Source organism: Talpa occidentalis, unplaced genomic scaffold (assembly GCF_014898055.3).
Source record: "Talpa occidentalis isolate TD23 unplaced genomic scaffold, MPIMG_talOcc4v2.1 talOcc4.15, whole genome shotgun sequence".
In the NCBI taxonomy this organism is placed as follows: Eukaryota; Metazoa; Chordata; class Mammalia; order Eulipotyphla; family Talpidae; genus Talpa; species Talpa occidentalis.
In genome coordinates, this window is record NW_023601543.1 from 85203752 (window position 1) to 85217436 (window position 13685).

General features: G+C 53.4%; 1 protein-coding gene across 2 annotated transcripts; it reads right to left on the bottom strand.

The window, feature by feature from the left end:
• Positions 1–326: 326 nt before the first annotated feature.
• On the bottom strand, positions 327–8593 carry LOC119246350 (holocytochrome c-type synthase). Of its 2 annotated transcripts, none has more exons than XM_037512721.2 (7): positions 8485–8593; positions 7830–7972; positions 5578–5726; positions 4279–4427; positions 3414–3533; positions 2175–2261; positions 327–1778 (listed from the first exon to the last, which is right to left on the bottom strand). In XM_037512721.2, the coding sequence occupies exons 2-7, from the start codon at positions 7939–7941 to the stop codon at positions 1580–1582; spliced, it is 816 nt and encodes a 271-aa protein (XP_037368618.1). In that variant the 5' UTR covers positions 7942–7972; positions 8485–8593; the 3' UTR covers positions 327–1579. The 2 variants fall into 2 exon arrangements, with proteins under 2 accessions (XP_037368618.1, XP_037368619.1); XM_037512722.2 differs by lacking the exon at positions 8485–8593 and adding an exon at positions 8434–8457.
• Positions 8594–13685: the final 5092 nt, after the last annotated feature.

Here is a 13685-nt window from a genome sequence, read left to right on the forward strand (position 1 = left end):
CCACACAACGTGGCTTTGAAATCTAGCTACTCTAAGCCTTTCCAGGAGGGGCAGGAGGGTGTGTAAACTGTGACCCTGTCATCAGCTCGGCCTGACGCTTTAGAGGTGGCTTTTCTCATGGAAAACTTTAGTCCTGTGAAGGGGTGAGTACCTGCCTGGACTGTCTCCATTTTCCGGTTATGCCGCTTAGTTTCTCAAAATTTCCTCTCAAACGCTTGCTCAGCACCAACCAGGGGAAGCCACAGCAATCCTTCCCTCAGAAGCCTGAGAATGTCTGATGACGAGGAGAAAATAGCTGCCTCCAGCAGCAAGCCTCCAGCCTCCTGCAAAGATTTCCTCTGTCTGAAGAATCGATTATTAAGTGTCAAGTTACTCTTAAAAGATCTGCAGAACCTAGTATTGATCAGCTTTATTTTATTTTAAAATACGCAAATAGTTTGAAATGTATAAGTTTCCGGTTGTGATTTTTAAAGCTCCACACAAGACTGACACGACGACAAAATCTACACCATGTGAACCACTCCCGACCATCAAATGCCATCCGCCAATTTAACGCTCCGGCCTTCAGGAGAAATCAGGAGCTGGTACCATACTTTAACACACAGGCCCCAATGGTCCCTGGCCACACGCGCTGCACGCCAGCTTCTGGACTGCGGGCACAGAGTCTGGGTGGCAACCAGAGCCCCCTAGGAAGCCTCTGCCCCGAGACAGAGTTGACACAGACATTCATCCCTCAGCCAGAAAGACTCTTGGGAAGCCCAGCAGTCACGCCAACCCAGGTGCACTCAAGGGCAGGACCATCCCTGGGCGGCGCTGGAGCCAGCCAGGCCTTCCAGGTTCAGACTAGGAGAGAGGGGAGGCTTCAGGCAGGAGGAGGGGGACTCGAAGTTGGGGGAACTTGCCAAACGCCAGGCACAACGAGTGAGACCAGCCAGCGGCCGTGGGACCACGGGGATTAAAAGGAAACTATCTCAAAAGTTGCAGGCTTTGAAGTGCAGGTAAAGGGGAAAGCGGAGCACTGAGAAGCCTCAGCCGTGAGAGCGTCCCGGGGCCCACCTCCGCGTTTCCTCCAGGGGCCACTCCTGTTACTGCAGGGACCTCAGAGAGGCCGCTCACTTGGGAAAGCCCAGCGACTCACTCACAAGGAAGAGCGTGGGTTCAGATACTTGACCTGGTCACACCGTGTGGGCCCTCGGGTCTGCTCAAGGGCCCTGCCGTGGCCAGGAGGAGGCAGCAAGGGAAGAGCGGCTCTCTTCTCAAAAGTCTTTTTCTGAGGCTGTTCAGACTCCTCGAGAGGAAATGCACAGGCAAAGCTGCAGTTAAAGGGGAAATTTCAGGACTGCTGCCCACTCGGCTGGGAGGGCAGGAAACTTAAACGAGTTGCTCTTAACTGCCAGGGGCAAAGCGGGGCCTGGAGGGCATGCCTGGTCTCCATTCGCTAAGGAATATGAACACGGTGCCATCACCCACCTGACGTTCCCACGACACCAGGCGTGCAAGTCACTTTGGGGGAAAATAGTTTAATGTATGGCTCTGCAGAAAAATAGCTGGTATTTTCCCATCTCCGACAAAGCACTGGCTACGAAGTCCAGCGCCACCAGGCCACCTTCATCCTGTCCCACACGGCCGACAGTGAGTCCAGGGCCGGCCGCACGTCCAGGATGGTGAACTGATAGTCCTTGTTGACTTCGCCGCCGTCGTAGTAGTCGATGACATACCTGACTTCTGTCCCGCAGCGGTTGACGATCCAGTCGTGCCTGTCGAAAGGCAACTCATACCTGGAACGAAAACATGCGAGTGAGCACTGAAGGCTTGGCGGTGCCTTTGGCTTCCATGGAAGTAGTGAGAAAGGCCGAGCAGCAGCACCTGGTAACACCTGCTCCCAGGCTGGGGATATGTGGGGGCAAAGCCCCATGTTGATAGGTCCAGACCAGGGTGGGCCAGCTCCTATCCTCACAGAAGACAGCTCAACCCCACCGCACAGGACTAGCTGGGAAGCCACCCCCAGACATGCCCATCTGCCCCCCACCCTGTGGAAAAGTGCAGGGGCAGGAGTACTGGAAGGCAGGTGCTGGAACATTCTGGAAGAAGGCACAGTTGCTCTGAGGCTGTTGGGTTTGCCTGCCAAGAGAAAGCCGCCCCTGCTGTGAGCTAACACGTGTGCTGCCACTCACCCCATCCAGGAGCGAAATCTTGCCCGTGGTGAATACTCTTTCGATTTACCTCCGAACCGGACCAGCGAGGGCCCACAAGGGCACTCCCTAGAAATGCCAAATCAGGAAAGCCGGCGTGAGCTCTCTTGCCTCTCTCTGCACACCGCGTGCTGCATTTCTCAGTAAGAGATGCAGCGTCCCCGCGCAGGGAGGGGCCTGGAGAACAATTCCGAGAAACAGCCCTACTGGTCCCAGGCCTTTATTCTGGCCGGGAAGGCATGTTCCACTACCCCCACCTTCCAGCATGCAGCTGGGGACCAGGGCCCTCCCCGGGCGCATGGCCGAGGCACAGTCCCGGCAAAGCAAGATGAGGCCTGGGCGGCGCCCTCCTCAGCCTAGAGCAGCTGGGACTTTTCAGATAGCAGCATCTTACCCAGGATGCCCTGCTATCTGGAAGTAGGGTGTTCCATTTGGTAATTTGGTAGATCACTTTGGATCGGAATATGGTAACAAAATTTCCATACAAAAGGTGTTAGCACCCCAGGCCCAAAGCATAACCTGCCCGGCCACACCGCATAAGAGCATTCTCTCTCGGCCGGAGGGAGACTGGACTCTCCCTTCACCGCAGCCCGCGATGAGCGCCGTCCCGCAGGAAGGCCAGTGCTGGCCGACGACGCGGGGGGCCAGGAGGCAAGGTCCCTGCTAGAAAACCCGCTCCTCCTCTCCGCAGACCCTTGGTGAGGGCTTACCAGGTGCCAGCTACCCACGCCCCGCCTCTGGGGACAGCACGCCCCCGTGAGCCGTGCCCGATGCAGGGGCAGTGGCACATGCTGGAGGGCCCCTCTGGCGAGCTGCTGTCTTGGTCAGACAGGCTTCAGCCTTGCTGGGGGTCTCGAAGGAGGTGGGAGGGAGACACCAGGCAAGTGCAAAGGACCCCAGGGGAGGCACTCTTGGTCTCCTTTTTGGGAAAAGCTCATTAGCATCTCTTGTCAAGGGGTCACAGAAGTAGCCTGAACCCAGACGGGGGCATGCGCTTCTAAAAGGCTGACTTCATTCTGATGAAACTGGCCGCTGACTGGAAAGGGAGCTGACACTGACAGGTTTCCTCTCCTCTCCTCTTCTGTGCCAGTCCCGCCACGAGTCACCAGTGGGCAGCCTTCGGCGTCAGTCGCTGCAGACGCTGTGGCTGCGGCTGGTCGTGGGTCAGGGAGATGGGGAGACGCTGGGAGGACGCGTTTTAAAGGTCCCGCATATACTTACTCGGCATGGAGGGCTTCCCACTTCAAAATCTCCTTCCACGCCTGCTCATTATTCTGATTGTGGATCCGAATGATGTTATACATGTCCTTCTGGCTAATATCCTCCTCCTTCCACTTCCACCTAGGGGAGAACGTGTGCTCGAGATGACAGCTGCCAACAATGCCACGAAGCGAATCCACTTGCCCACGTCAGTGAGTCCACAATCCGCCATGCATCTCTCAAGGCCTAGGCCATGTTGACATGACATGTTTTCAGTGAGCACCACCGGTGCGTGACTCCCTAACTGCCTCCAAGTAGTTTATCCAAGAGCGTCTTTCCAAAAATTTTTCCTGAGTTATCCTGAAATGGGTTCATATTTGTGGTCAACCTGACGGGCCACAGGATACTCAGACATGGGGTCAGGCGCCACTCTGGGCGCCATGAACACGTGAACGGGAGCACCGAGTGAGGTGGCTTGCCCTGGTGTGCTAGAACAGAAAGGCTGCATCAGCGGGAGCCCCCCACCTGCCTTCCAGCTGGGACACTGGGATTCTCCTGCCCTCGCACTAAAATGCGGGCTCTGCCTGGGTCTCCCGGTCCTCAGCTAGTGCCTGGAGATGCTGGGGCTTCTCGGCTTCTGTAACAGTGTCAGCTGACTCCTTAAAATAAGTCTCATGTACAAAGTTACACAAGTCCCGTTGGTTGTTTCTCTGGAGAGTCCCAAGCAATACACTGGCACTTACATTCCTGTCAGTTGCTTGTTACAAAGTGATTAACTTATATAAACTTGCTGTGTATTTGGGCGATAACAATCTGTTTAACATGTAACTGTTAGATAAATCTGATGAGCAAATTTGTATTCCCCTGAAAATGCTCACACACTTACCCCTTCTTTAACATTGCGTTCCAGAACATCTGTTCTGAAGGGTACACCCACTTTTTCTCTGAATCAGCCCTGGGGATGGATGACTCCTCTCTGGCAGTGGACAGTGCAAATGGCTGATCGGGGGCTGGTGTCTGATTAGGAGGCGGCATCTAAATAAAATAGGTGGAGTTTGGTTTTAATGGTGGAAATGTCTAAAGTAGACACAGGCATGACACGAACCACTTCCCGGCAAGCAACCCGTCACGCATGCCCCATTACACCAGCGGCATTTCAGACCCCTCAGATGATTGGGCTGTTCTGAAGACAGAGCACTGAAGAGGCTCTTCCCTGTTGTGTAAGTTCTCCCTGTGGTAACTACACATTACGGTTAAATGTCTGCTGTCTTTCTCCTCAGGGAGTAAGAAGAAGCCATCATCCGTTAGCTTAGCTACAGATACAGGATCTGTACACACGCGAGAACTGAAAGGCAGAGGAGGAAACTGCAAGCCTGACGTGCTGTCACGTCATTCCTGTTTATTTAGTGATACACGGCAGGCTTTGGCCTAGTTGCTAGTAAATAAAAGCACAGCAAATAAAATCGAGTCTCTATTCTCAGAAATTTTGTTATCAGAAGACCCCAGTGCGGATCCCCCAGTCCCCAATTTCTCCATCCACCTTGTTTTATTCATGTCTCCTGATGCCAGGAGGCTGGCATATGTTCTTGGGAGAAGTTGCTATAGTTGGCATCTTTTCATGCTAAGAATCTCTGGTCCTAAAAAGTAGTTGGTAAAACCATCACATCATTAAGAGTTTACAGATTTTGTTCCTAGCCTGCTATATACTGAAGGAATAAATGAGAAAAGGTAGCGACCAGTACCACGAACTGCAGCTTTTGGCCGAAAACATGCAGGTGATACTTACACACGTTACAGGACACGCGCACATACAGTGCAGTGTGTGTACCATATGTTAACAAATGTAAATGTCTGCTGTCCAGAAGCTATGGTATTTGTGTGTTTGCCCGTGTGTGCGCATGTGGGATCTCCCGCTTAGCACTTAGCACCTCTAGCCCAAAGGGAAACACGCCTTTGGCCTGGCGTATTCCCCCTCAACCTACTCGGGCACTTGCTGGTCACTGTTTCTTCCTCGGGTGCTCTCTGAAACTACACTGAGAAAGGTGTTCTAGAATTTTTTTCTCTGAGGATGTCTTGGTTTTCAGAGGACAGGAGACAGTCCTAGCGGTCTGCAGTTTGTCTTGAGTGTCTGTAAAAGCATCTCTGCATAACAAGTTCCAGGAAGTGGGGGCCGAGTGCAGATTACCAGATTCGAAGGATCTAGGTTCGTATTCTCAGCCACGGCGCCTGTAACGGGGCACTCCACGTACTCGTAGGCGCGCTCTTGGTGGGCAGGCACAGAGTTAGCTTTGTGCTCCCAGGCTGACTGAGACGGTGCTGCGCTCACTGGACAGCCTGGAATCAAGCAGAAGAACAGCATGACCACAGAGGCAAGACACCTGGCTCTCTCATCCGGGCCCTAAGGAGCTGCACTTCAGCCCAGTGGCCCCACTACAGGCAAGTCAGCTCTCCACTGTTTCAGGCTGCCAGGAGCTGAGCTAGCTACCCTGCTCACACCCTGAAGACCAGCAGAAGGGCCTATGAATTTACTTTCCCTTTGGCTTGAAAGACAAAGGAGAGCTCATTCTCTTACCATGTCATGCCCCCAGCAAAAACACCCCCCACCCCACAACCTTAATATTTTCAAGAGAATGGATTGTTCATGCCCTGGGTTTAGTAACGGGCTGAAGTTTCCTGCCTGGACTCGCAGCTGTGAGCCAGTACGGAGGAAGCTAAGTGTATGTGTGTGGGGTGGGGGGGGGGTTGGGTACATTTCATTGGGTATCCCTGACTCTGCTCACCAGTTCCACACAAGCCCCAGGCCCAGTCAGGACAAAGAGTCCCAGCTTTGGTTACTGCTGCCTCCTCTCGGGTACTGGGGACAGATGACCGTGAGCAGGGGACCACTCAAAAAGGCTCGTAGAGACAAGTCTGAATGCCACCCTGCTTGTGCTGTGCTCCGCAAGTAAGACAAGGCACAGGAAACCCTAGCCCAGGTTCTCCCCCATCTGTTGGTAGCAAGAGCATGGCAGGAAAAGGCAGAAGTAAAGGGAATGTTCCACACTCCACCTGGGTCCTGATGCCACTTCAGGGGGAAGGGCTGACCCTCTGAGAGCTGCAGCAGGAAGGGCAGTCAAGGTCCAAGGAGCCTGGGGCTGCTGCAAGCAAGTGTGGGGCCTGTGAGGCAGGTCTAAGACTCAGGAAAGGGGCAGGTGTCAGGAGAACCTCGGCCCAGGAAGACAGCTGCTGGTAATGGGATCCTTGTCTGAGGCAGCAGCAGCAAGGCCAGGACTGCACAGCATGCTGGGTGCCCTACACGCAAAGACCAGCCCCTTTCCTCTGCTTCTCCTCCCAGCCCCGCACTCCCTAGAGTCATCTGTCCCCTTTGCATGCAGGGGGACTTGCTCTACCTCTTCTCACTGCCATTCAAAGTGCCAAGCCTTCAGCCACTGGTCCGAGCTGGGTGTTGGAAAGAAACTACTTTACATTCTTCATATTATATAGCCAGTAGCCCCTTCAGTCGCCTACGAGTGAGTCTGAATGAGAGTGCACAGCAAATGAAATTAAACCAGAAAGAGGGCTTTGTGACCACCCCCGGGGACGCTCAGAACTGGCAGACACCTGCTTCATCTGAATCTGGCTTGTCTCTTCTTGTATGGAGAAACCCCTGGAAGGGTGTGGATCTGTCCTTGTTCAAGGTCATAGAATCTTCACTGCCTTTGCCACTTAACAACTGTGTGATTTGTTAATTTCCTAACTATACGCATGAGAAAACCAATCACAGGATTATGACCATGAACACGTGAGCTCCATTAGGCAAAGAATTCCTGTCTGTTATATATGCTACTGTTGTCTCAGTGCAAAAACAAACAGTACCCACCAGTGCTTGGCACCAGCGGGCAGCAGGTGAGTTCTTGCTGACTGAGCATGGGAATGCAGGACTACAAGGCAAGGAAGTATCAGCCCTCAGGAAGCAAGGTGAGTTGGTTCCTCCCTCCAGGTCTTGAAACAAGAAGTCACATGTCAGCCTGTTTCAGACCAGACTTTTACATGAACAATCTAAGCAGATGTGAATCGCTTCAAAATGAAAGCGGGTCTTCCATTGTGGCCTCTACCCCTCAAGAACGAGGAGCAAATGCACCGGGAGCGGGCTTATTTTTACACAGATGAATACCCCTGAGGTCGACAACCGCTGAAGGAGACACAGGTAAAGTGTGGGGGTGGGAGCTCACCAGCGGACCAGTCACTGGCTCTCAGGCTTATCTCATCTTACAGATGATGGGGTAAGACTCAGAGAAGTAACCGTCTACAGTCATGTGCCTCCCGAGACCCACCCCAGGTCTCCTCACGCCCAGGCTAGAAGCCTCACTAATACCCTTTTACATTAGCCCCTGCTAATGTATGCTGCCTCTTCCTTAAAGACGAATTCGCTTCATTTTCTGGACAAAGGGGGATTACCTTTTGTTTTCCCTTCATGCATTGGACATCCGGAGGGCGGGGATGCTGTCTGACCGTCGGAAGCACTTGCAGTCTGAACTGCAACAGCAGGGGTAGATGCAGACAAACCCATGGCCGAAGTCGCGGTGTGCAATCCAAACAGTCTAAATTCACACGTAGCAAAGCAAAGAGAAGGGTGACTGCTGACGCCTGGGCTCCCACTTCTCCCCTGAGAGCTTAGTCTCGCCAAGCCTTGTCCTTCTCCTTGTCACCCTTATGGGCAGGACAGTCACGTCGAGGGGCAGCCTTACCATATTCCCTCTTTTGGGTAATACAGGACCCAAATCTACACCATCCTTCGGGGGCACGTCTCTAAGGCTGTGAGGTGAGATCTCTGAGAAGCCACATCCCAGCGACGGGGTGTAGGCCGCCCGGGAGGGATGGAGGGGTGCTAAGGGCGTGATGGGAGAAGGGAGGCCCAGGCGTCCAGACTCCCCACAACCCCCGCCCCGGGGCTTAGAGAGGGGCTGCGGATCGGGTCGGGGACCTAGTCGGATAAGGGATTCGAAGGACGGTGAGGGCAGGGCGCCGCCTGGCTTCTTTGCACCGTCCCCGCGCATCCCACCTGCTCCAGCCCCCAGAGCCCAGCGGCCCCAGCCGGCCAGCCCCTCGGCACCTGACTGCTGTGCCTGGCTGCTCCGACGGCGGCTCCGCCTCTCACAGCACTCGAGCCTGCAGCGGCAGCGATGCGCCGCCGCCTCCCCCTCGCTGGGTCACCGCTGCCGGCCGGGTCACGGCCAGCGCTCTCGGCCGCCACTACTTCCCCTTCCGAAGGCGGGACTTCCTGCCGCGCGGGAGGCGGGGCTTCCTGGCGCGCGGGAGGCGGGGCGCCGGCACCAGAGACGGAGCTTTCGGCCCTGCCCAGGAGCGGCCCCGCCCCCATCCGCCTCGGCCAATCCGCTCTCGACCCGACCTCCGGGTCCCGCCCCCAGGCCGAGCCCGGGCGGGAGCGCCGAGGCCGCGGCTCCGGCTTCCAGAGGGTGAGGCTCTGTGCGACCCCTGCCTCGAGCCTCCGAGGGCCTGCTTTGCAGGAGTGTTTACGTTGCTCGTGCACACTGTGTCCCGGGCAGTGTACATGGGCGCGGCTCCCGAAACTTCAGGCGTGTGCAGAACCGAGGGCGACTCTGGAGCTCCCAAAGTGAACACTGCAAGCTCGCGGCCCTCAAGGCCCTCTTGGCTGGGTGTGCGCGCTTGCAGGTGTGTATGCTCACTCCCCGCTCACGCCCGCCCACTCTCTCCTTCCATCAGGGCGCAGGCGGCAGGTGCTGCAGCGCCAGCCCTCCAGACACCCCTGGCCTGCGCTGATGCCGAGCACGCAGGAGCGGCCGCCCCAGATAAGAGGGCGGAGCCTTCGTCGGCCTCTAGGCGAGATGCTGGGCCAATGGGGGCCGTACTGTGTTGTGCAGGGAGTGAGAAGTAAGGGCTGTGCATGCCCCCCGGGCCTCACCGCCTAGGCCTAACGATGGCTACACAGCCCGATTTCCCTCTGAGGTGGGCTGAGTCCGCCAGTGCGGAAGCCGCAAACACACAGGGTCCACTGTAGGCGGCACTAACAGAAATCACAGAGCCACGCCGGCACATGCGACACTTTCTGTCTCAACATTGCTCATCGCTCCTTCTGGGTCAGGACACTTGCGTCTTGTTACTTAGAGTGCTCACAAAGACGCGTTCTGTCTGTGTCACCTACTGGGTCTGTGACGTTTGTCTGGAGGCCCCTTCAGGGCCGGTCGGCCCCTCCCAGGAGGCTGGGGCCTTGGCAGCTGACAGTTCTGGGCCGACTCACTCTTCAAGAATTGTCCGGACCCTCTCGGGGCAGGCGGCAGCTGATGACTGCTCCCTGCCACGGACCAGCAGTCCGGGCCCCTGGCCTCAAGGGGTCACCTCCCTTCCGAGCTCTTATAGGGTCAGCGGAGACTCCCACAGCATCACAGCTCACCCCCCTTCGTTCACGCTGGCCAGGCCTTTTCACATTGCTCTCGCCCAGGCCCAAATCTTGGGAATTGACTGTGTTAATAAGTTTAATCATTATTTAGGCTTGTGAAGACTGACAGACCAGGAAGTGAATGCCACTGGCAAGATAATCTCTTATACCTCCAGGACCCAAGGGAGGGGGTGCACATGACAGCAGGGGCCCACAGGAGAGGCGCTGGCATCCACGGCAGGTGCAGGGGGAAGGGGGTGAGGTGCGCCAGAGCTACATTGAGGTTTCCATGGGAAGGTTTAGAATGGACTAATTTGAACAATTTCAGCAGGCTCTGCAGCAGGGGCTGTCCCCAGGTGCCTGGCTCTGAGGCCATTGGGACAGGGGCATAGTGGCCCAGAGTATGAGGACCCAGTAAGGGACATGGTTAGGGGGTGTACCCTTAGCTGCTTGTGAAGGGGAACTGACCAGCCTCTAGCCAGGGCCTGGAAACTGGGTCAAGATGGCATTTGGAAAGCTACGTGACATCAGTGTCTGCTTCCCAGGGAGCCTGGCTTTTACCAGTCCAGGTTCTGCAAGCATTGTTTTTTAACATGTCGATAACTGTATTTCAATATAGTTGGTTCTTCTTGTGATTTCTTGTATTTTGTCTCATGCATGGAAAATACACTATTCTGAGAACATACTTGTTCTTCCCAGCCTTCCCGAGAGCACAGAGGGAAGAGGAAGAACCGTCCTGGGTGATGGAAGACAGGTGAGCGAACAGGAGTTACACATTGTTTTTGCATCGGTGACCCTGCATGGGCAGACTCTTCTGGGGCCGAAAGGAAGAAGTGGCTATGCAGAGGGGCGTGCAGGAAGTGGCTAGAAGAGAACAAGGGAGGAGGGAGCTTCTTAGAGAGGGAGCTACTGAAGCAGGGTGTTTACAGGTGTAGTCGTGGGTGGGCAAGAAGACGGGGGGGGGCACAGTTCCCATTCTCCAAAGGCAAAGACTCACTGCTCTCCGTTGCTTCTAGCTTTTACTTGCACATTGCAAGCAACCTGCCAGCGCAAACGTGCACCCCAAAAACAGACAAGGCCCTCCCCGTGCCCGTAGTTAAAATCGAACTATAGATAAACCACAGTTTAGTATTTGCATTAATCTGACTGTGCAAATATTCGTGATGACAGATGGTTTTTTCTGGTATAATTTTTTGCTCGAATGTAATACTCGCCTTGTTTCCCCCTGTTGGCCTTGTGACGAGTGATGATCCCTACATTCCCGGTCATTCCTCTTGATGCCTTCAAACCTATCAAGGGCTCCGTGCGTTTCATTGTTTTGCCTTGGAGACCTCACGCCTGGATAAGCCCCTCCCCTCTGCCTCTTCTTCTCAGGACTGTTGGGAAATGACTCCGCGGGTGTCTTTCTGGGACTGCTTCCAGCCCCCACCCCCTGCAGTGACTCTCTGGCTCCCGGTGTCCCTGGCGTTGGCTGTGCATCGTTTTCGGAACATGCTGGGTTTTGAAGTCTTGGAAATCAGGACACGTGTGTGTTGTGTGTGTTTTATCCTGCCACTTGATTCACCGTTTGGGTGTACAGTTCTGGGTTGAGAAGCTCCCTCAGAATAGTCATTGGTGGCTTCGTGGTCTTCTAGTTTCCACCATTGCCGTTGCTGTCATTTCTTTTCTCTTTCTCAATATTAAAAAATATAAATATCATTTATTTTCTAGCTCGATATTTTTAACATCTTTTCTTTTTTCCAATGGCCTGAAAAGATGTGCCCTCTGCTCTCATTGGCCTGACCCTTGATATGTCTCTTTTCCATGGTATGGTCTGGGCGCATCTGTCACAAGCTGATTGGCATTATAGGGTGGGTTTACTCGCGGACTGTTACACGCATCTACGTGTCTGTGTTAAAGCCGATGTGGTGTTTGTATTACTATAGTTTTGTGCTATACGTTGAAGTCAAGGACTACAATGTCCTCAGCTTTGTTCTTCCTCAAGAGGTCTTTGGCTTTTGGGGGGCTTTGGTGGTTCCGTACAATGTCTACGGTTGTTTGTCCCCCACCACTCCCGCCCAAAACTCTTTATTCTTCCCCTCAACACCCTACCATACCTCACAAGTCTCTCCTCTCCCTAATACTATCCTTGCTCCCACAATCCTTTGTTCTCACTCATATTGGTCTGTTTCTTCATTCTCCTTTTTCACCTCCGTCATGCCCACAATTCCCTGTCACCTGCACAGTTCTGTTCCTTTCCATCGTGCCCCATTCTCTCCACAGTCGCCTGATTGTCCCATAATGTTCCATTCTCCGATAATTCTCCCTTTCTCCCGGAATTTACTGTTTTCAAGATTCCCTTTGTCTTTCACAATTCGGTTATTTCCCACTATGCTTTATTCCCTTTCACAGATCGCCATCTCTCCAGCAATTATCTGTTCTTTCCTAGAATTTTCCTCCTTTCCCACAGTTCTGTTTCTTCCACTGGTCCCTGCCTCTCCCATAATACTTTATTTTCTCCCTCGACACCCCATTTATCTCACATTTCTTTCTTCTCCCATAATACTCCCTTTTCTCTCACGACTACTTGTTCTCTCGCAAATGGCCTATTTTATTTCTCTTAAAATTGAAATTTTCCCTTTGCTACCAATTCATTTCTTGTGCCCTCCACATTTATCCTACCACACTTAAAATTCCCAGGCTGTCCCATGATTCCCTGTTGTTTCTCATGAGTCCTCTTGTCGTCCATGATTCTCTGTTCTTACCCAGACTTCCTCAAATTCCCATGATTCTGTTTTCTCAGAATATTCTTTTGTCCCATGATGCTTTGGGCTGCCCAGAGCTCCTATTTCCCACAGTTCTCTGCCTTTCCCACAGTGCTCCTCCATCTTTCCCACAATGCTCTGTTCTTTCCATAATGGTCCAGTCTCTCCCACAATTCCTCCTTCCTCCCATGTTGTTTCTTCCCAGAATTCCTCTTGTTTCTCACAATTCCTTGCCTTACCCACAATGCTTCGCTCTCTCTCACAGTGCCCTCTGTTCCCACAGTGCTCTGTTAGTCCCACAGTGCTCCATTCTCCCATAATTTCTTCTTTTCTCATGAGGCCTGTTTTTCCTAGAATTCCTTTTGTTTCCCACAATTCTCTGCTTTATGCACAATGCTTCACTCTCTCCCACAATGCCCTCTGCTCCCACAACACGCTGTTCACCCAACAGTGCTCTGTTCTCCCAACAGTGCTCCATTCTCCCACAATTCTGCATTCCTCCCATGTGTCTGTGTTTTTCCTGAATGCCTCTTGATTCTCACAATTCTCTGCTTTACTCCAATGCCCTCTTCTCCCACAATGCTCCATTTTCTCCCACAATACCTCCTTTTTCCCAGAATTCCTCTTGTTTCCCACAAGTCTCTGCTTTACCCACAATGCTTCACTCTCTCCCACAATGCCCTCTGCTCCCACAATGCTCTGTTCTTTCCCACAGTGCTCCATTCTCCCACAATTCTGCATTCCTCCCATGAGTCTCTGTTTTTTTCCCAGAATTCCTCTCATTTCCCACAAGTCTCTGCTTTACCCACAGTGCTTTACTCTCCCACAGTGCCCTCTGCTCCCATAATGCTCTGTTCTTCCCACAGCGCTCCATTCTCCCACAATTCTGCATTCCTCCCATGAGTCTGTTTTTCCCAGAATTCCTCATTTCCCACAATTCTCTCTTCTCCCACAATGCTCTGTTCCTCCCATAATGTTCTGTTCACTCCCACAATTCCTCCTTTTCCCCCCCGTGAGGCCCTGTTTTACCCATAATTCCTTTTGTTTCCCACAGTTATCTGCTTTACCCACAATGCTTTACTTCACTCTCTCCCACAATGCCCTCTGCTCCCACAGTGCTCTATTATTCCCACAATGCTCCAATTTCTCCCA